This window comes from Polyodon spathula, chromosome 8, assembly GCF_017654505.1.
Source record: "Polyodon spathula isolate WHYD16114869_AA chromosome 8, ASM1765450v1, whole genome shotgun sequence".
Taxonomy (NCBI): domain Eukaryota; kingdom Metazoa; phylum Chordata; class Actinopteri; order Acipenseriformes; family Polyodontidae; genus Polyodon; species Polyodon spathula.
This window is the reverse complement of record NC_054541.1, coordinates 23601691-23625350: the sequence shown is the minus strand read 5'-3', so window position 1 is coordinate 23625350 and position 23660 is coordinate 23601691. Positions and strand designations below refer to the sequence as shown.

Genomic DNA, 23660 nt, shown 5'->3' with positions numbered 1-23660 from the left:
TATATATATATATATATATATATATATATACACTGGGTTAAACGACGGATCTCTGTCACTGCCATTGAAACTGAGGAAGGAGATGAGAAGGAGCTTGAGCGTAATTAATTGCTAATAATTGACAGCATGAAAGTGACTCTCAGGACTTAACTGAGAGTAAATTAATAATAATAATAATAATAATAATAATAAATAATAATAATAATAATAATAATAATAATAGCAGCTACACACACACACACAATGGACAGATCGCGGGTGTCGGGTCCAAAACAGGTTAATAACAAATACTGTACAACCGCACCCTCATTTTATCGGGGGCGTCACGTTCCAGTATAAATCCTCTGCGCAACCTGCTTTTTTCTCATTTTTTGTATAAAAAGCTGCACATCATTTTAACTCGTACAGCAGAGGGTAACTGCTTCTCATCAACTTCAGTCGCCAATTAATTTCATGAGTCTTCCTCTCCTTTGGCAAATGCACAAACCTGCTGAATTGAAATAATCCATTCCCAATAACAACATAGGAGGCTTGTTGCTAGGGAGCTGATGTCACAGCCTCGTGGCTTTGGCTAGTGCATTGCTGCCACACGTGAGCACCTCGTTGGCTAAAATAAAAACCGCTTGAGGAAGTAGATATTTAAATTTGCTTTGTGTTATTGTGCAGTACGTGTATATATGACAACAGTACAATATTAATGCTTTGTTTTCAATAGTTTTGTATATTGTTGTTTGTGATGTGTAGTACGAAATAAAACGAACAGTATTTCTAAGTGCCTATGTATATTGCAGCTAATAATTAGTACTTAGTAAAAATGAGGAGCCAACTCCAGGACCGCGATATATCCGAATCTGGAGTATAGTGAGGGGCGATATAACGAGGGGTCGGTGTGTGTGTGTGTATATATATATATATATATATATATATATATATATATATATATATATATATATATACAGTGCCTTGCAAAAGTATTCAGACCCCTGACCAATTCTCTCATATTACTGAATTACAAATGGTACATTGAAATTTCGTTCTGTTTGATATTTTATTTTAAAACACTTAAACTCAAAATCAATTATTGTAAGGTGACATTGGTTTTATGTTGGGAAATATTTTTAAGAAAAATAAAAAACTGAAATATCTTGCTTGCATAAGTATTCAACCCCTGTGCTGTGGAAGCTCCCAGTTTGCACTGATGAAAGAAATTGCCCTAACGAGGACACAATTACCTTACCATTGGCCTCCACCTGTGAACCATTAAAGTTGCTGTCACATTTTCTGGATAAAAACCCCACTGTTGAAGGATCATTGGTAAGGCTGTGAATCTGAAGGAAAATTAAGACCAAAGAGCATTCTACAGAAGTTAGAGATAAAGTAATACAAATGCATAGATTAGGGAAAGGGTACAAAATAATATCCAAGTGTTTGGATATCCCAGTGAGCACAGTTGGATCAATAATCAGGAAGTGGAAGCTGCATCACACCACCCAGGCACTGCCAAGAAAAGGCCGTCCCTCAAAACTCAGCGCTCAAACATGAAGGTGACTTGTGAGAGAAGCCACAGAGAGGCCAACAATCTCTTTGAAGGAGCTACAGAGTTCAATGGCTGGGAGTGGAGTAATGGTGCACCAGTCAACCATATCAAGAGCTCTGCATAACACTGGCCTGTATGGGAGGGTGGCAAGAAAGAAGCCGTTACTCAAAAAGTACCATCTGAAAGCACGTCTGGAGTTTACCAGAAAGCATGAGAGTGACCCAGCTGCGATGTGGGAAAAGGTTTTGTGGTCAGATGAGACCAAGATAGAGCTTTTTGGCCAAAACTCAAAGCGCTATGTGTGGCGCAAACCTAACACTGCCCATGCCTCAAGACACACCATCCCTACAGTGAAGTATGGTGGTGGCAGCATCATGCTATGGGGATGCTTCTCATCAGCAGGGACTGGGCATCTTGTTACAATTGAAGGAAGAATGGATGGAGCAAAATACAGGAAAATACTGCAAGAGAATCTGCTTCAGTCCGCTAAAAAACTGAAGCTTGGGAGGAAATTCACCTTTCAGCAGGACAATGATCCCAAGCACAAGGCCAAAGCAACATTGGAGTGGCTCAAGAACAAAAAGGTGAATGTCCTACAGTGGCCCAGTCAAAGTCCTGATCTCAATCCCATTGAGAATCTGTGGCACTATTTGAAAATTGCGGTCCACAAGCGTCGTCCAACCAACCTGAACAACCTGGAGCAAATCTGCCAAGAAGAATGGGCCAAAATCACTCCGACACTGTGTGCAAAGCTGGTACATACTTACCCCAAAAGACTTAAAGCTGTTATTGCAGCGAAAGGTGGCTCTACCAAATATTAATGTGTGGGGGTTGAATACTTATGCAAGCAAGATATTTCAGTTTTTTATTTTTCTTAAAAATATTTCCCAACATAAAACCAATGTCACCTTACAATAATTGATTTTGAGTTTAAGTGTTTTAAAATAAAATATCGAACAGAACGAAATTTCAATGTACCATTTGTAATTCAGTAATATGACAGAATTGGTCAGGGGTCTGAATACTTTTGCAAGGCACTGTGTGTGTGTGTGTGTGTGTGTGTGTGTGTGTGTGTGTGTGTGTGTGTGTGTGTATAATATATATATATATATATATATATATATATATATATATATATATATATATATTTTTTTTTTTTTGTATTTATTTTTTTGATTTTTCAAAATGACAGCAATACAGCTTTAAGGTTTTTGCTTTTTTTTCTTCCCAGTTTTATGAGTGTGTGTTTAAGCCAAGAGCATTTAGATGTAACAGTCGATCGGTTCTCTTTGTAAAACAGCATGGAGTAAAGTTCTTTAGTTTTCCCCTATGTTCTGTGTGCAATTATGCCTGCAACTCCACTACAAAATAAAACTTGACTGGAATAGAAAAATGCCTCCATATACAGTGTGTGTGTGAGAGAGAAAGAGAGAGAAGGGGGAGAGAGATGGATGTCATCAAAAGTTTGCATACCCCAATATGTGGAAATATACATATGTTGGGGATTTAAACTGTTGACGACAACATCATGACTTTGTGCTTAAGTATTTGTTTATTTCTTTCTAAATAAAACCTGATTTCTACTAAATATTAATTCTTTCTTGATAAATATTATAATATATATATTTATATATATATATATAGATAATTATATCTATAATATTATATATATATATATATATATTAAGTCTTCATTAAGAAGTAATTTATTAAGATTGAAAAAATTTTTTTGTTTTTTTTTACCTAATTGGGATTAAAAATGTTTTACCGTGGGCTCAGAGTCTGCGGGATAATTATAATGGTACCAGGGTCCGAAAAGTCAAATGATACTATGCGAGTAGATCTATGGACTACTTATGAATACTCTGAATACTTTCCAAGGCACACACTGTGTAAAAATGTGTGTGTGTGTGTGTGTGTGTGTGTGTGTGTGTATATATATATATATATATATATATATATATATATATATATATATATATATATAGTTAAATAGTTTACCACTGAGACATGGTGTATATGTTATTTTTGATAGAAGTGTAAATCATGAGGGTTGATCAGCTAGGCTGGTAAGAAGGTATATTGCCATTGTTAACAAACCAAAACTATTCATCTGTTTTCTTTTTCTTTTTTAAAACAATTGCACACAGGAAGGAGTCTGGCCCCACAGCAGAGTACAGCAAGTTTCCTCTGCTTCCTTCCTCAGAATGGGGTCTTGAGAAAGGGCTGCTATCCATGGGGCCACTGCGGGGAATGTAGAGGGGGTAGCTCTGTTGGTTGTCTCAATACAGTGCACAATATAAATACAGCCTAGTCCTGGAGACTAATTAGGGTGTCTAGATTAAGATTTTTGATCAATAGGATCATGGCCATAACTAGCTATGAGGACACAGAGGTCGTGTCCTCGGTTGTTTTTTGTATCATAAATGCTGATGCTCATGTAAAAATTCTGGTAAAGAACAAAAGACTCTTTAATTTTCTCTGTTGGTTTGCCACGTTACATAGATTTTGAGGTTGAATAGCAAATACCACGCAGTCAAAACAGGGTTGCAAAAAAGCATTGATTTCATTTGATGATTGGATCAGCTGAGCACACAAGCATCCAGTGAGAACGGTCATATTTTGGCGGCAAGCAGTAACAAATTGGCGGTTATTTTATTGCATTGATTGTGTAACTATAAGAATCCGAGTCAGTAGGGCGCTGTTTAAAAAAGTAAAGGACATTGTATTTTTCATATGCCTGTTGTGCCGTGCCGCCGAGGCTATATAGATTCATTTCAGTGTTGTGAATTTATATTATGTGTTTATTTATCTTATCAGACAACTGTTATTTTAAACAATTTCAATAATGAATAATTTATTATTATATTGTAGCGTGCACGGGGGAAGGCAGCAGTAGGGCTGGTAGGTGATGTAATCATACACGAAGGCATAAGCCCGATATACGCTCCTTGCAAAGCCTCCGGCTCTTTTACAGCAGTATCGGTGCTATGCTTTAAGGGCCATTTACACCAGACGCGTTGCGGTAGTGCCGCGCGGCAAAAGCAATTATTGTCAATGAAGGCGGTCACGCGCAGTGGCAGAGGGAAGCGGCCCCCAAGCGGCACCGCAGAGTGGCTCGCAGGAGATAAAATATTTTAAACTTTCAGCCGTCGCAAAGTCGGTCGTTTGATGGTCATTAACCATATATATATATATATATATTATAGATATATATATATATATATAATATATATATATATATATATATATATATTAGCTTTGTGTCTTCTGTATAAAAACAGTTTTCCTTTCCTGCTGGCATTTACTGTTTGTTGTTTGTACATGCAACGTAATGTAACAACAGACCGCCCACTGACTTTCCCCTGCATTGTTCGGTGTGAACAGTGGTTTGCGGCGACTGCAGAGCAACATCCAAGGAGGGGACATGCAAGGAGGTAGCATGCGCGCCACCTCCGGTGTGACCAGACCTTTAGCGCGGAAGGTCCCGGGTTTGTGCCCCCCCTCCGCCTGTGTGTGGATATATTGGCCATATTGCATTTCTCTCTTTTTTTTAATTTTTATTTCTAGCAATAAAAGATGAGGCTGTGCGGTCCAGTGGATAAAGAAAAGGACTTGCACCCAGATGATTTCCTGTTCAAATCCCGACTGAGACACTTGCTTTCCTGTTCGTGCCCAGTCTTTCGGATGATATGTGCAAACTAAGGTCCTAGTGTAGCTAAAATCAGAGGCACTTTGGAAACATGCTAATTTAGGCAAGTCTATATACATATCTTAATGTACATCAATATGTGTCTGGATTTTCTTATAGTAAGGTGGCAGGGCAGCTTTGTGATTTAGAGAAGAAGAAGGTGAAGCCAGAACAGAAGATATTTTCTCACACTTAAAAATTGTACTGCTTCATTTTGTAGTTATGTGGCAGAGGAGAGCTCTGCCCTATATAGATTGGCAGGGATGGGGTTAAATTCCCCTACCTGCCTGGGTTTATTGTGTTCAGGTGGCTGGAGTTGATTGGAGTAATTAACGATCAATCAGCACCCAGCCACCTGACATAAAAGGAGGCCTCAGCTTCCCATTAGGGAGAGGAGGGAGTTGAGGAAGCAAGTGGATGGCTGAGCTTGCTATTTTTTTTTTTTTTTTTTTGGTTTGCTGTTTTGTGTTTTTGTGAATCTTCTGGTTCAGTGAAGGCATCACCCAGCCTGGAAACCTTTATTTTGTAAGTTTTGTTATGTGTGTTTGAATATCTTTGTTTTGGCCCTTGTGCCCTTTTATTTTGTGTTTATTTATAATAAAAGTATTATTTTTTTGAAAAAAAAAAAAAAAAGCAAGCACAACCATCTGCTTGCTTCCTCAGCTCCCTCCTCTCTCTAATGGGAAGCTGATGCCTCCTTTAATGTCAGGTGGCTGGGTGCTGATTGATCGTTAATTACTCTAATCAACCCCAGCCACCTGAACACAATAAACCCAGGCAGGTAGAGGAATTTAACCCCATCCCTGCCAATTTATATAGGGCAGAGCTCTGCTCTGCCACAAATTAGTTTTGGACTTTGTTTGCGTCTTTTGTATTTCATTTTACCTTTGTTTTTATATGCTCGCATCTCAAGGTGCTTAACAAAATGTAAGTTGCTATATAAATAAAATATATTATTAGGAGTGTTGTAAAAAAAAAAAAAGTTTTATTAAAGGTTAACTGCCTTTTTTGGTTAATAACTTCTGTACATCGACTTGCTGTACTTTGAAGAGACTTGATGGAATCAAGTTCTTAGCATGCTGAAACATACTTAATAATAAACACTGCTCTTGCCTCTTTTATAACTGGAAGGCTGTGTTTTATATTACATAGTGTGGGTTTTGTATTCTATATTTTGAAGCAGCTTTCAGAATAACATATGCTGGAGTGTATGTATGTTATAGTTAGGATGTCTGATTTTCTGGTTTTACCCAATTTAACTCGATTTCTGCTGCTTTTTTCTGCATTTGGGTTAATCCCGAAAACTCCCCGACTAGGCACATACTGTATATGAATAAACACATGCACAGTTGTCTGTGATTCAAATGCAACAGAGCAGAACTGGCACCGAGGACGGTAAGCTGATTTACCTATTAGAAAAATTGTTGCATCTTAATGTTATATATATTACAGTACCTTGCAAAAGTATTCAGACCCCTGACCAATTCTCATATTACTGAATTACAAAATGTACATTGAAATTTTGTTCTGTTTGATATTTTATTTTTAAACACTGAAACTCAGAATCAATTATTGTAAGGTGACATTGGTTTTATGTTGGGAAATATTAAGAAAAATAAAAAACTGAAATATCTTGCTTGCATAAGTATTTAACCCCTGTGCTGTGGAAGCTCCCAGTTTGCACTGATGAAAGAAATTGCCCTAACGAGGACACAATTACCTTACCATTGGCCTCCACCTGTGAACCATTAAAGTTGCTGTCACATTTTCTGGATAAAAACGCCACTGTTGAAGGATCATTGGTAAGGCTATGAATCTGAAGGAAAATTAAGACCAAAGAGCATTCTACAGAAGTTAGAGATAAAGTAATACAAATGCATAGATTAGGGAAAGGGTACAAAATAATATCCAAGTGTTTGGATGTCCCAGTGAGCACAGTTGGATCAATAATCAAGATGTGGAAGCTGCATCACACCACCCAGGCACTGCCAAGAAAAGGCCGACCCTCAAAACTCAGTGCTCAAACAAGAAGGAGACCTGTGAGAGAAGCCACAGAGAGGCCAACAATCACTTTGAAGGAGCTACAAAGTTCGGTGGCTGGGAGTGGAGTAATGGTGCACCAGTCAACCATATCAAGAGCTCTGCATAACACTGGCCTGTATGGGAGGGTGGCAAGAAAGAAGCCGTTACTCAAAAAGTACCATCTGAAAGCACGTCTGGAGTTTACCAGAAAGCATGAGAGTGACCCAGCTGCGATGTGGGAAAAGGTTTTGTGGTCAGATGAGACCAAGATAGAGCTTTTTGGCCAAAACTCAAAGCGCTATGTGTGGCGCAAACCTAACACTGCCCATGCCTCAAGACATACCATCCTTACACTGAAGTATGGTGGTGGCAGCATCATGCTATGGGGATGCTTCTCATCAGCAGGGACTGGGCATCTTGTTACAATTGAAGGAAGAATGGATGGAGCAAAATACAGGAAAATACTGCAAGAGAATCTGCTTCAGTCCGCTAAAAAACTGAAGCTTGGGAGGAAATTCACCTTTCAGCAGGACAATGATCCCAAGCATAAGGCCAAAGCAACATTGGAGTGGCTCAAGAACAAAAAGGTGAATGTCCTACAATGGCCCAGTCAAAGTCCTGATCTCAATCCCATTGAGAATCTGTGGCACTATTTGAAAATTGCGATCCACAAGCGTCGTCCAACCAACCTGAACAACCTGGAGCAAATCTGCCAAGAAGAATGGGCCAAAATCACTCCGACACTGTGTGCAAAGCTGGTACATACTTACCCCAAAAGACTTATAGCTGTTATTACAGCGAAAGGTGACTCTACCAAATATTAATGTGTGGTGGTTGAATACTTATGCAAGCAATATATATATAACATATATATTTTTTTTTTTTTATTTATTTTTTTGATTTTTCAAAATGACAGCAATACAGCTTTAAGGTTTTTGCTTTTTTTTCTTCCCAGTTTTATGAGTGTGTGTTTAAGCCAAGAGCATTTAGATGTAACAGTCGATCGGTTCTTTTTGTAAAACAGCATGGAGTAAAGTTCTTTAGTTTTCCCCTATGCTCTGTGTGCAATTATGCCTGCAACTCCACTACAAAATAAAACTCGACTGGAATAGAAAAATGCCTCCATATACAGTGTGTGTGTGAGAGAGAAAGAGAGAGAAGGGGGAGAGAGATGGACGTCATCAAAAGTTTGCATGCCCCAATGTGTGGAAATATACATATGTTGGGGATTTAAACTGTTGACGACAACATCATGACTTTGTGCTTAAGTATTTGTTTATTTCTTTCTGAATAAAACCTGATTTCTACTAAATATTAATTCTTGATTATATTTATTGATATATATATATATATATATATATATATATATATATATATATATATATATATATATCACTCGTGAGCTTAAGAAGAATTTATATAAGATAATTCTACTTTTTTTGTTTTTTTGTAAGGTGGGAGTGGAATTAACCTTTTTTTGGAACCAAAATGTCACCCGCCGAAAATCAGACGCCCGGGTAATAATATACCATGGTCCCGAACGCGGTTTTCAGTGACTATGCAGTCATTAGGATTCATCTATGGAATTATATTTCTCAGAATATTAGGGAATTCAATAGCTTTTATCAGATTTCATATCTATCGTTCCATTGTAATGTACTCGGGCTTTATGGAAATGTAAAATTATATTGTAAATACTGCCAGCTATAGATACATTTTTTTTAAACTTAATATTTGATTTAAAACTTGAATGCTCAAACTGAAGACTTGTAAGGGTAAGATAAGTTACAGTAACTCTTAATGTTCTTACCTCAGTGCTGAAGACTGATTCCCCAGACTTCCCAGTCAGAGTGTAATAGATATCACTCTTCTTTAGCGTCTCTATATTCATCTCTCCAGCAATCACATGCAGCTTTGAGAGGTACCGAGCATTTAACTGATTGTCCATCAGAGACTTCATCTGCAGAAAACAAAGGCAGACAGGTTCTAAGAATTGATTGTCACTGTATAGACATATATGACAATTTTAACATACCCACATTCACAATACAGATGTGTTTAATTTTATGTATTGAATATATCCCCCTGCAACTTACTGAGGTTCCCTTGAATCCCTTGTTTATGGGGATGAATATGGTGAAAGGTCCAAGTGATTTTAATGGCCAGGATAAGGAAGAATCTGAAAAAAAGTGGCAACCGTTTAGTAGAACACCTACAACAGGAAGGCCCACAACATTCAACCAAAAAAAAAACAGAAAAAGAAAAGTTAACCATAAGAAGGTAGTAATGGCAAGAGTATAGCTACATGGTGCAAAATCCCACTGCTTCTGAGATTTTAGGGTCAGGTACTAATGGAAGAGATGTATAGATGCAAAACCATCATACGGTCTGTCCTCTGCACAAAAACAACATCTGCACATCTGGAGAAAATAGGATTCTCTCAGTATACACACCAATGCCACTTGCGGGAGACTTATATATATATATATATATATATTATATATAGATATATATATTATATATATATATATATATATTATTACTACAAAATATTAATGGAAGTAATGCTTGATCTGAATTAATTTTGTATAGTATATGGATCCAAATTCTCAAAGTTTAGGTTGGTATTACACTGCATTGAAATATCTAATACAGGTACATTAGAGTTATAATAAAAATAAAGGTTATGATTTAATATGTGTAATTTGATGAACTAATACTTCCCATTTTGAGTTCATACTTAAGTCTGAATTTCTACAGCCTTAGATAAAGCTGCAATGGACATACCAAATAATGTGATTGCACTGGACAGCTCCCCTGTCCATTTTCCTCCTGGTTCTGTGTTCAGCTCTCTTAGTCTCTCAATGATGCTTCCATAGCAAGTTTTACCATTGCCCACATACCCCTTATTGCATGTACATCTGTAAATAAAAGAGCAAAAGGGATTTATTTATAAAGGTGGATAAAACAACTGAACTAGAGAATGATCTGTTTTTATATCTAACAATATATTGTTTAAGAAACACTTTGGATGTTTAAAATGACTATATAGTATGAACCCAAATAAAATATCCTCCCAAATTTTGAAGTAATTATGATTTGCCTGTTTCTTTATATTTTATGAGATGGATATTCATCATACATAGGGCTTCTGATTTTCAGTTTTAACTGATAATAAACTCTGGAAAAACACTGGAAATGGTTACTCAATTCATGTTGACTTCATTCCTTTTCTTTTTACAAAAAAAAAAAAAAAAAAAAACTGTTATAAAAACAAAAACAAACCACCTTTCCCAGTGCAGCTGGGCAATGTTCCTCCTTCCTGACTTTTATCTATTATTGATTCGATCAGAATACTTTAAACCCTCCCCCAACTACTGAGTGGCAGCAAATTCCTACATTTCTATTGGAGATTCCAAGATTTAAAGCAAGATTTAAAACGAGATTACAATTACTACAGTAATTGCAGTTGTTTGTGGAATTTAAAGATATATTACAGTTAGATCGGGAGGATTTAAAACAAAATTGCAAATTGTGACAGTGTAAAAAAATCCCTGGACACACAAAAACCCCAGAAGAATATGTTTGTGACAATAAGGATTTTATTGATGAAGACAGCCAATGAAAGAAGATACAACTTAAGTGTGCAAGTACTGTCAAGTTATATATATATATATATATATATATATATATATATATATATATATATATATATATTATATATACTATATTAGTGTTAGAAAAAAACACAATATGTAACCAACTAAATCTCCCATTCACTGAGGATGGTCTGAAGGTGACTTACTCAGTCATTCCTGGAGCAATGGTTGAGCAGTTTGCATTTTTACTGCAGGGGTTGTTTGTCTTGCAAACGTCAATAAGACTGCATCCAATTCCTGGAACCAGATTCACAAATCCCTCTTTGCATTGACAGTGAGACTGGATGGAAAAAATGCACATATATATCAACATTTGAACTCTGTAGAACTATTATTATAATATTTTGCATGTTTTTTAATCAAATGTTTAGTTACCACTAGTACTAGTGAGTTATGGAGAGGCAACATCCAAATTAGTCACTTAAGCCAAGTTAATTAAAAATGATATAATTAAATAGAAAACTGTGGAGTCAGCATGACAATGAAATGTTTCATTTTAGAAGGCAATTTGTAACCTGGTTACCTTTTGTCACATCTGAGGAAATCTAAACATGAATGGATACCTAGGGTCATGTGATGTTATAATTACCATATCATTACCTTGCGTTAAAAGACCAAAACAATTATTGGTAAATAAACCCAAGAGGCACCCAATTCTGTAAGTACAGTATGTCCAATAGATTCATAGGCAACATAAAATATATTTTTGAGTTCATAGCAGTGGCCAGAAACAAACCTTTCCAGGGCCATCATATATGCAAACTGAGGAGTCTGGAGGGCAGTTTCCAAAATTGATTTGGCATGGATCCACTGGCATGCAGACCTGCCCATCACCTTGGTAACCCTCGTGGCATGTACACTGGTGTTGATTTGGACCAAGATGGGAACAGTTGGCATTTCGGTGACAGACCTGTTTCAGGCATGGGTTAATGGCTGAAAAAGACAAAAGATTAAAAAAAAAAGGAAATACATTTTCCGGTAAAATAGCCATAAAATGTTTATGAACAGAGCAGGAAATATTTTAGAACTAGGTGTGATTTTACTTTCATATTAAACTTAAATAAGAACAAATATGACATGTTTATTTTTGGTTCTATAGTTACTTAAATTAATTTTCATTGTCAACTGATGATTAGCTATGCCTTAGACAAAATCATACTTCTAGACTAGAATACTCACGTTTACAGTTTTTTCCATCTCTCTCATGGTCAGGCAAGCATTTGCACACCAGCTTCCCGCTAACTGCATCTTCAATACATCGGGCCTTGTCAGGACACTCCAGGTCTGCACACTCAGGAATGGCTAAAGAGAAAAAAAAAAGAAACACTTTAGCATTGTTGTGGGTCCTTTGCAGCTGTGCGTTTTATTCTTATAAACCAGATTCTGATTAAAGCATTTGTTATCAAAATATTATTGCAGTCTTAAATCTTTAAATATATTGATGGCTTTTAAGCCTAATGTTGATCCAGTATGGTCATTTTATGAATGTAACCTGCTCCTGTTAACAGAGTTCTGCATGTTTTATCAGGTTGAGCAGTATAATCACCTGACTCTTCTATGTGGTACATTATGGTTGGGATGTATACAAGAGTTGGAGGTGCGTGTTATATAAGGGATGTACAATAACTGAAGCCTGTTCAGCTATACAAATTATACACTGGGATATATTCTGAAAATGATGGTAAGCTGACAGGCAAGGGCCTTCCACTGATCGCAGAATTTTTTGTTCTAGATCAGCATAATATTTCGCTTTATCTCTATGGTTAAGCTTCAGTCTGGCATGGTATGCCACTTTTTATTGTTACAGAGTGGCTGCTACCATGAGTACCTCAAATCAGTAAATTTCATGAATTTTATAAGAACTTAAAAAAAAATGTCAGCGACAAAGCTTACGCTGATCACATTTTGGTCCCCTGTATCCCGAAAAGCAGGTGCATTTCCCATCACCAAGGAAACCGCTGTTGCACAGTCCATGCAAACACTCACAGACTAGAGAAAAAAACACAAATATATATATTTGATTTATCAACAGTGTACTCCACAGGATATACTATATTACTATAATGCTATGCTATACTATGACTTGAATTTTCAACAAAAGGGTATGACTAAACCAGGCTAAAAATATCTCTTTTACGGTATAAGTCAAGTATATGTGTTGCTTGAATATAACAAAGTTCTTACAGGATATTCAAATATGTATGTTTGGAATTATAGTTATGAAGCAACAATCATTTCTTTATTCCTGTTAAATTGGTGTTAATACCTCACCTGAATTGCAGTTAGACCCATAGACATTCTCTTCAGCACATCTTTCACATGCAGTACCTCCAAACCCTGCCTGCAGAGTTGAAAAAAGATTGAAGATTAAGACAAAAGGTTTGAGGTCCTGACTAATTTTGAAAGTTTCCTGTGACCAACAGCTAAATTTCATGAAATAACTTACTTTAATTTAAAAAAAAAAAAAAACACTGTATTGAGTTGTGTTGAACACCTCATAGTTACTAATGAATTAAATAAGGCTCACCGCACAAGAGCATGTACCGTTGCCTCCCACACCTTCAGAACAATTCCCCCGGTTACTGCAGGGAGTCGCAGCTCCACCCGGGCACTCTGTGTACAAATATACAAGAAAGGATCTGCTTTCTTATGATAGTACATCTACAAATATTACAGGTCGAATTCAACCACAAAGAGCATACTATTTTTGTACTTAGGTAAAAAAGAAAGATGATGTCAAGCATAAAGAAAGTTTTACTACGGTATTTTTGATATAATTGTTATTTCTTTTCTAACTGGTGACACCAAAATCACATGATTTATAGAGGTCGGCACGGGTAGAAAATCCGGAACTGGGTACCTGCTGGGAAAATACTCGGGTACCCGGATCTATTTCAGGCAATGATAAAAATAAAAAAAAAGAAAGAAAAAAAACAACAACAACACACACACACACACAAACACACACACACACAAGAACATAAGAACATAAGAAAGTTTACAAATGAGAGGAGGCCATTTGGCCTGTCTTGCGCGTTTGGTTGTTAGTAACTTATTGATCCAAGAATCTCATCAAGCAGCTTCTTGAAGGATCCCAGGGTGTCAGCTTCAACAACATTACTGGGGAGTTGGATCCAGATTCCCACAGTTCTCTGTGTAAAAAAGTGCCTCCTATTTTCTGTTCTGAATGCCTCTTTATCTAATCTCCATTTGTGACCCCTGGTTCTTGTTTCATTTTTCAGGTCAACAAAGACAATGTCAATACCTTTTAGAATTTTGAATGCTTGAATCAGAGCGGTGCGTAGTCTTCTTTATTCAAGACAGGATAGATTAAATTGTTTAAGCTTGTAATGTATCAAGTCTGCAAATGTATCAAGTTTGCTTACTATACCAGAATCTAAGTCATTAATGTAGATTAGGAATAGCAGAGGACCTAATACTGATCCCTGTGGTACTCCACCGGTTACTTCGCTCCATTTTGAGGTTTCTCCTCTAATAAGTACTTTTGTAATTTTTTAATCATTTTTGCATTAAGGGTCCAGGTCTCGCATCTTAAGTTTTACACACACACACACACACACACACACACACACACACACACACACACACACACACACACACACACACACACATATATATATATATATATATATAATTTCTTTCACATTTTCCTTTTTACTTAAAAACCCATAACCAAAGGGAAATATAAGAATTGCTGAAACAAGCTATCTCAAATCAAGTGGTCACTCTCTTCACTTTTCTTGTTGTTTTTTTCTTCTCATGACAACTGCCTCTTATCAGTGGTGCAACACATTCACAAACTATAGTGTGTCCAAATACCATCTTCCTGTCTTCCAATGCTGCCTTGGATGCATTTGTTAGGTGGTCATCTGATAACTTCCTCCAGAACACTGAATTCTGTCAGCAGATTTTATCTGAGCAAGCACACAAAACCAAGAACTGCATATCAGCTTTCTTTGAGCTTGAGAAATGCGCCAGATTTATTTAACAAGTTTATACCCAATGAGCAGCAACAGGATGGACAGTGACAGTGCAAGTTTATTTAAACTTTTGAGCACATGTCAATGGTATGGACCTTTTGGCAGTGGTACCACTATGGCACCATTTTAATATTTTGCATTGCAGTACCATTATGCTATCCTATCAGGACCACTGTGTAGCATGTACACCAATTTGATTGTGCTGCAATTTCTAGTAATACATGGTTTTCTGCAAGGGTAAATAGCATGCCACTTTGAAATAATGGCAATTACTATTTTTGTCTTTTGCAAATTATTTTTAATGGCTACAATTCAGACATGGATTTACATTAAGAAGAGTCTGTCAAAACAGAATTCCTTGCACAACATGGTGGCAGTAGAGTATGTGCAGTATGGAGAATTATTTACACAGTATGCACTTTACTGTCCCAATCAAGCTTCAGTTCCCAGTCCTTCTAAACCTTCACATTTAACACTTGACTCCATTAATCACTGTAGACATTTTAAAGAATAAACACAACCTGTTCAATTACTCTTTCATTTTCACAGAGATAATCTCTTCACAATTGGTGTTCTACAAGTTTATCTTTTAAGGAAGAGGTGGATGTTACCCCTATGCATCAAATCTGTCAGCACATATCTGGAGGTGAAGCGTGGCTACTGTTTTCTGCTGCTGAGGAAGGAAGTGTGTTCAAACTATGAATTGTAGGACATACATCCTTTTAAAGTGTTCATTATTAAAATAATAACACAGAGAACAATATAGGTCTTTCGTGAAAGCTAACATTGAAAATCTCAGCAATCCATCAAACTACACTTTTTACAAAATGTATAACTCAATTATACCACAGTTGTGGGACACAGCTATTGTCCAAGTTGTTGTCTTTTCTAAAAACCAAATGAAATATTTTCAATCTGTAATCTGCAGTAAAAAGTTTGCTGTATCTCATCAAATTTGCAATCAAAGTATTGTACTATATATTCTAACTGCAGTCTCATCACTTTATACAAATGTATTGCACTTTTTAAAATTGTAGCGCACTTGCAGGTTGCACATACTGTACTTGTTCCAATAAAGCTCATTCATAATTTTCTCTTTGCAACTTAAATCTAAGAAAATACTGTGATGCCTGCCATGCTTCTTTGCATGGTCCTTCCTCCTGTAAAACCACCAGGGACACTTACCCATACAGTCTGGCCCCCAGTATCCAGGACAGCAATGCGGATGCAGGAACTCCTTAGCACACACATGACTGCACCCAGGGAGGGAAAGGCTGAAGTTCTGCATTGTCAGTATATACCTAGAAACATACACATAGGCCAACATACATGATAAATACCCTAGAACAAAAAAATTGAATTGTGATAATGCATTGAAACACATTATTAAAACAATTACAGTTTAGTTGCATGCTCACTATTTGGGGTGGTTCTGTTCCATTCTGTACTTTGAGATATAAAAAGGGCACCATTTGGGTTAACATTTTTTTTAAAATGGTTTATTTAAATTTTTAGCACATGAACACTGCAAACAGTGGAAATGTATATGTCAATTTAATTATATATATCTATATCTATATCTATATCTATATATCTATCTATCTATCTATCTATCTATCTATCTATCTATCTATCTATCTATCTATCTATCTATCTATCTATCTATATCTATCTATATATATATATATATATATATATATATATATATATATATATATATATATATATATAATATATATATATTATAATATATATAGAATGCTCTTACGGTCACGAGAATGCCGTTTTCTTAGGAGAATCGTGGTTTGCAAAGGCAGAACCTCACAAAATCACATTGTAACGAAAAATTGTGTTCCCAATCCTTTTGCTGTTCATTCAATATCAAATTAGATGGTTTATTGAGTTGACCTGAATGTCAAATTGTACATTGAGATCACAACCCATTTTTTTTAAAATCTTGCACTTACATTATTTTCAAATAAATCCAACAAAGCTTTCATAAATCACACACTTTTACAGAATTAAACATCGAAACAATTCAAACAAAACAGTATGGGTGTACTCCACTGATCCTAACAGTGACCTATCATAATGCCACCATCACTGAAATCCTTATAAAACTACTATTTTATGGCAACTAACACCTTTAACAGTGCAACAGATCTTCTTTGGTGTATTTCTTTCTGTAATAACACATAGAACCTGAGGGATCAGCTTTTTTAATTGATTTGAATGGTGTCAGTATTAAAGAGTAAATAGCATGGTTCCAAAAATATAGCGTTACACATCCCAAGAGCACTAGAGTGGACAGTTTTAAAAGAGCTTTGATACAGACCTTAAAGTTATAAGTGTAAAAAGTTGTCAGGATGTTAACAATAAAAAGCAAAATGACAGGTACATTACTTAAACAGTTGTAGCAACACACAGAGACAGATAACGCTATATTTTTCTGAAACCCGCTGCTTACTCTTTACTGTTTAGGCTAATCTATTACTCCTATGTATGATGCAACCTTACAAACACAATTATAGGAAAATTCTGTTTGTGCATAAAGACTGAAGATCTCCCATGCCCCCAGGCTGGATAAATGCCAATGGAGGGATTTCACAACACTACTGCTACAGTACTCTGTGCTATCCCTGCTTTGTACTACTGATAATAATAGATTATTTTAATCTATTTGTGCCAGAACAAAAACATAAAATTAAGCACCAGCATTTCAGGGGGAAAGTGTCTCTTTTACAAGAGGGGTCTGCTACTCCATTCCCTACCCAAACTGGTGTTGGAATCCTTACCTACAGTCTCGGTTCCCAATTCCATGTGTCTTCTTGAGGTAACCAGCAAGACAGTCCACTTGTTTAGAGATGGTACATGATTGGCATACAGTTTTGGCATTGATAACAGTTTTCTTGTCACATCTGTTCTGTTAGTGGAAGAAAAAGACCATTACATATACAATATTACCAGCACCGTACATCTTTGCCATTTGAAGCATACAAGTACTCTATTACTTTATCTGGTCACCTCAGAGTCCAATTTGTTTTCATCAATCACAGGTTTACAAAAAAATGAAGTACCTGCATATTGGTATATTATGAATGTGTTTCCTTCTCAAAGCATTTCACTTAATATGAATCGACAATGGCAGGCATTTGCAGGGTTAGGTTTACTACATGCAATAGTTTTGTAATTTAATATATTTAAAAGATAATTAATCTAATTTTCAATCTGTTTTCACCAGTAAGACTTTTATGCAAGGGAAAAACAATGCTTATGTTATAAAATGTTATATGAAACAATTCAACTCTTCTACCCAGTTTTACATGATTAAAGTATGTTTTCTCCATGAAGAAACGTATTTAGCAAATATTCTAAAAACACTACTGTTGTCCATTTTCATGCAGTGCTTGTACAGTACCGGTACATAGTTTATTTGCTCCAACATAAACAGGATAAGGAGGAACTCTAATTGTTAATTGCTAACTAATCTGCTGGGAACTGCCTTTGATTAAACTGTTAAAGCCCCATTTTTTTCTTCTACTTTAAAGATAATTAGTTTTCTTAAAATGTGGAAACTTACCCCTTGACTGGAGGAGAATAAGAATGAATTGCTGCAATGCCATATCATAAATAATAAAAATAAATAAGTTTGAAAGCTGTTTTTGCCCATGGTTGAGGTAAGCTCTGCAGGTTGCTGAGATGCGTGTTGCTGCTGAGCTGGCTCTTCATCGGGTGGATCTTAATAGTGAGTACATCAGCTGTGCCTCCCCTTGGCTTTTAACACCCTCCCAGCCTGCTTGTTTTCCTGTGCCAAAGAACCAAAGCGTTTTCAACCCTCAACGGTCAAAACTCTCAACGGACAGGAAAAGTACCCGAAAGTGCCTGTTTTCTGTTTAACAAACCTGAGCGGGTCCTAGATCGTAGAGAATGGCAGGATTTCCTTGCACAATAGTAAAAGTGCACTGTCGAGATGCTCCCATATCTCAAGATATATTTTTTCTGCTTGATCATGGGCTTGATCAATTATTCGCTTTTGAAAAAAATGAATATTTTGATGCTTTGCTTTGATTGGGCCCAGTTCTCATGTAGTTACAAAATTATGAACAAGTAATAATTTAAAGAGTAAGTGGCCGGGTTCTGAATATATAACGTCATACATCTCCACGTGTTGCTACAACTGTTTAAATAGCGTACCTGTCATTTTTTATTTCATTTTTAACATCCTGACAATGTTTTACACTTAGAACTTTAAAGTATGTTTTAAAGCTGTTCTCAAAATGGCTGCTCTTGTACATTGATAGTGTCAGGAGTATTGTCGACATTGTCAAACAGGTAACACGGCAGTAACAATCCATGATGTGGTAGAGAACAGAAAAGCCAGAGCTCTTGCTGTTATTTATTTATTTTTAGTTTTTTTATAGCTCTTCCAGCAGTGATTTAGAGGACAGATCTCAAACCCCAGTGCACCAAAGCGGCCATTTTGAAAAGAGCTTTGAAACAGATTTTAAAGTTATAAGTGTAAAATGTTGGCAGGGTGTTAACAATGAAAATTTTAAAAAATACAGGTACATTATTTAAACAGTAGTAGCAACATGTGAGGATATATAATGCTATAAGTGCAGTTAGCTGCAGCTTAATTAACGTTCATAACATTAACATTTGCCTGAAGTTTGAATAGGGCACTAAAACAAGAAAATAGCATTGGATAGTACACTATTTATGCCTATCAGAAATTTAACGGTTTCTATTTCCACCCGAGTTGTTTTATATAAAAGCTTTGCTACACCACAGTAAACTTTTATAAGTGGGTTCTTGTTATTTATTTTTTACTTTCAAAGACAAAATGAGGCCAACCTTCGCTGCAAAAAAATGTCCAAGTATTGATGTCTCTTCCAAAAGATAATGAGTGTAAAGTAAAAAAAAAAAAATCATTTGAGTAGGAAATAATTTTTGGTCATGCTTTTAACACTCACTTTAGAATTCAATTTTAATTGTGGCGTAGCTTTTTAGTGTATTAGTTTTAGAGTCATAATTTGTTGTTTTTCCTATTAGAAGAACTAGTGTTGTGTGTTGAGTGTTTGTGTGGTACAAACAGTGCCAGAGCAATAACCCAGACACCACTGAAACAAGTAATAAAGTGAGTTTCACAAAAAAGTACACACATTGTCACACACTGAAACTTAAAAGCTGAAAATATGACTGGATTGAAATAATATGAAGACTTACTGAAGTTAGTAATACTAACTTTTTATAGCTACTTATTGTTATTTTTTACTTTATTATTATTATTATTATTATTATTATTATTATTATTATTATATTATTATTATTATTATTATATATTGACTATATTTGTCCTCCAAAACCATATTCATGTGTTATACAGTAATTTGCTGTACTTTACATTCAATGTAATGGAGTACACTATTTTTTAGGTTTTTTTTTTAAAACATAAAAATCTGACAATTTTTAACAATTGATGGATAGTGTAGCTGAAATTTTCTATATACTATGAGTTGTTTGTTTCTCACATTTTGGTTGATATTGTATCCTGACAGACATTAATAGTTTTATTTTCACACAATAGTTACTGCTCTCCCCATACTGACTCACAAACAGCAGTCTCTCTACCGCATTTACTCAGGACAGGAAGTCATTTCACTTGAGATACACATTGTTACAATTGTTCTCTGTCCTTGAAACACATACCATAAGGTCAATAGGTTTTGTACAAAAAATCTGGCAGCTGTGAAGCAGGAAAGCAATATTGTAAAACAACTCTTTTTCTTTTTTTTTTTTGCCAAATCGACAATTAATATCGACGTTTATTTTAGAAAGAATTTACCTTTTTTTATCTTTATTTTTCAATTCAAGCAGAAAAAGGGTGAAATTGACCTTTATGTTTTAAAAAAACCACACACTTTTTATGAACAATTTTTTTTTTTTTGTTGAACAAAACTAATTTGCATTTATTATTTGAAGTCTGAGCTCCCCTCCTCCTGCTTAAGCACAGCTGGAATCAGAGTCACTGGAAGATGGGGCAGATGGGCTCGCTTTGTCCTGGTTTTGTTAGGGTCAGGGTATTGTGCACAATACTCATTAAGTGTTTTCTTCTTGCGGACCATTTTCAAATAAAACTAGGAACTGTCACTGTATACCTACAGCCCCTCAACCTGCTCATTTCAAAGTAGGCGCTTTGAATAACAGGCACTGTAGCTGGCAAATGAAAGTGCACAGTCGGTGAAGTCTTGATGATTGACAATCATTTAAATGAATGAGCCCTGCTTCAGTCAACGATGTCAGAACAGGATGAAAGTGACAGTGACAGTGAAACTACAGTACTAACAGCCCACTGGGATGCTTTGTTTCCACTAGCCATTCAGAGAGGAACAGAGACGGGACAGACAGTAAGTATAAAAGCTACACAAACTAGATGATTTCTAAATGATTATTTTTGGTAAGAAAATAAAAAAAATAGTGAGGGGTTTTACCAACGTTTATCCTATATATATTTATTTCAGTCAAAGTCAAATTTTTTCAACGTTTAACAAGCTTTACCGATTAATATTGAAAAGTAGCAAGTCTAGTTATACTGTACTAAGAGACTGGCAGCATCATCTACCCTTATAAATATATTGACATACAGCATATTATAATTCTAGTTTTAAAGTTTTTAATAGTCTTGAATGTTTATTTATTTTTTAAATTTTTTTGCATTAGTATAACTACTAAATACTTTAAAAGTAATCACATCCAGTAAAGGCGCTCTGCGTGAGTGCAGGATGCGTCCTATAGCCTGGACGTCGCGAGTCTGGGCTATTCCACAGCTGACCGTGGATGGGAGTTCCCAGGAGGCGGCGCTCAATTGGCTGAGCGTTGCTGGGGAGGAGGGGTCTAGGTCGGCCAGTGTGTCCTCTGTTCACCGCGCACCAGCGACCCCTGTAGTCTGGCCGGGTACCTGCAGGCTTGCCTGTTAGCTGCCCGGGAGCTGCGTTGTCCTCCTATGCTGTAGCTCTTGGGCGGCTGCATGGTGAATCCGCAGTGTGTAAAGAAGCGGTCGGCTGACTGCACACTCTTTGGAGGACAGCGTGTGTTCGTCTTCTTCGCTCCTGAGTCAGTGCAGGGGTGGTAGCAGTGAGCCGAGCCTAAATAATAATTGGGCATTTTCAAATTGAGAGAAAATAAAAATAATTGGTAACGACTAAATTTATAAAAAACAATTTAAAAAAAAAAGGAATTTTTTTGTCAAAAAAAAATTAGAGCGTGATTTATATATTGTACAATATAATTCATATATTGGCATATATTCTATAATACATTTTGTAATCTTCAATATATTGAAATATATTAATCAATGTAATACGTTATATTTGTCAATATATTAAAATATATTTTCGTTCCGTAAGGGTACTGGTTTGCTAAATCTTTGCTAAAGTTATTCCACTTTAACATAAAACAAAACAAATCATGAAAATCAATACACATTAAATAAACAACTTGAGAACAAGTCCAATAGAAAGTTTAGTATTAGTAGCACATGTGTTAAGGCAGCATGAGAGGGAAGGAGACGCTTCTTTGCACAGAGTGCTGAAGGGATAGAATGGGCTACCTAGTCATGTGGTTGAGGTAGAACCACTTGAATCCTTTAAGACTCAAGCTTGACAATGTTTTGAAATCAGTCAGCTACTAGGAACCAAATAAGCTTAGATGGGCTGAATGGCCTCCTTTTGTTTGTACATTTTCTTATGTTCTTATATTTTTTGCATGTCTGTTGAGCCAGCTGTGAATAAACAAAACATGTTACTTATCATACATATGTTTTCGTAATTATTTTTACTACAGATTCCCTAAGTGTTTTTACACTAGTACAGCCATGCATTTCAATGTACAAGACACTAATCAACTTAATTAGTGACCTGGAATATGAAAACATAACTATAACCCCCCCCAAAATGTACAGCACTTTTCAAATTCAGTCCAACTGTAGCTATTCCTAAGATCACTAGAGGGTCCTAAAAATTCTTGAAATTGATCTTATATTACTTTTTTCTTTTAAAAACAACAAAAAGGAATGAAAATCACATCAACGGCTTTTTATGGCAAAAAGTATTGCAGGTACTGTACAGTCACAGCAACACCAAATTGAATATATAATCAATATCGATTCTAATCCTATTAGTATTGGATCAAAAATTAATTTACTTTATGGCATATACACTGTGTCACCATATAACAGAAAAACAGCTGCTGCATTAATCCCCCCCTCCCAAATGACTAGCTTCACAGTTGGGAGCAAACTTTGCTCTCCGAAGGGGGAGACTGGCACGGGTGCAAATGGATCCATTTAAGCAAGAGAATGTAAAAACTAGTTAGAAAAGTTTCTGTCCAGCAGGAACCTTCCTCTCAGAGGATGAGACAACGCTGTCGGCCTCTAAGGTTGAGAAGTGAGCCTCACTTACCCCCAGAGGTGACCATTGCAGAGGTGACACAGCAAAGTGAAGGAGGATGGGAGGATGGAGGAAACAAAAAGCAAGACAAGAATTAGGGAGTTGGCTAGAGTTTAAATAGGATGACTGACAGGTAATTTTAGTGGCATGACACAAAAAGGAGGAGCCCCAATCCAAATGATATAATTCTGATTAGCATTACTAACAGGTAGTTTACCAAGAAAGACCAAACATACAAGCAGGCAAGACTAAGTTGGATTTGAGATTTCTAATAGCTAGTGCAGCAATGTGAAAGAGGTGAGA

General features: G+C 36.1%; 1 protein-coding gene across 1 annotated transcript in view; it reads right to left on the bottom strand.

Annotated features, from left to right (window-relative positions):
* Positions 1–18667, bottom strand: part of LOC121319615 (stabilin-2-like) — a 57929-nt gene extending 39262 nt beyond the window's left edge. The window contains exons 1-12 of the mRNA XM_041257214.1: positions 18491–18667; positions 17706–17833; positions 16096–16211; positions 13437–13522; positions 13181–13250; positions 12803–12898; positions 12089–12211; positions 11646–11842; positions 11056–11189; positions 10038–10171; positions 9347–9429; positions 9061–9210 (exon numbers count right to left, since the gene is read on the bottom strand). Coding sequence (XP_041113148.1) covers positions 9061–9210; positions 9347–9429; positions 10038–10171; positions 11056–11189; positions 11646–11842; positions 12089–12211; positions 12803–12898; positions 13181–13250; positions 13437–13522; positions 16096–16211; positions 17706–17833; positions 18491–18580 — 1407 coding nt within the window. The 5' untranslated portion in view covers positions 18581–18667. The remainder of the gene's footprint in view (positions 1–9060; positions 9211–9346; positions 9430–10037; positions 10172–11055; positions 11190–11645; positions 11843–12088; positions 12212–12802; positions 12899–13180; positions 13251–13436; positions 13523–16095; positions 16212–17705; positions 17834–18490) is intronic.
* Between the last annotated feature and the right edge of the window lie 4993 nt (positions 18668–23660).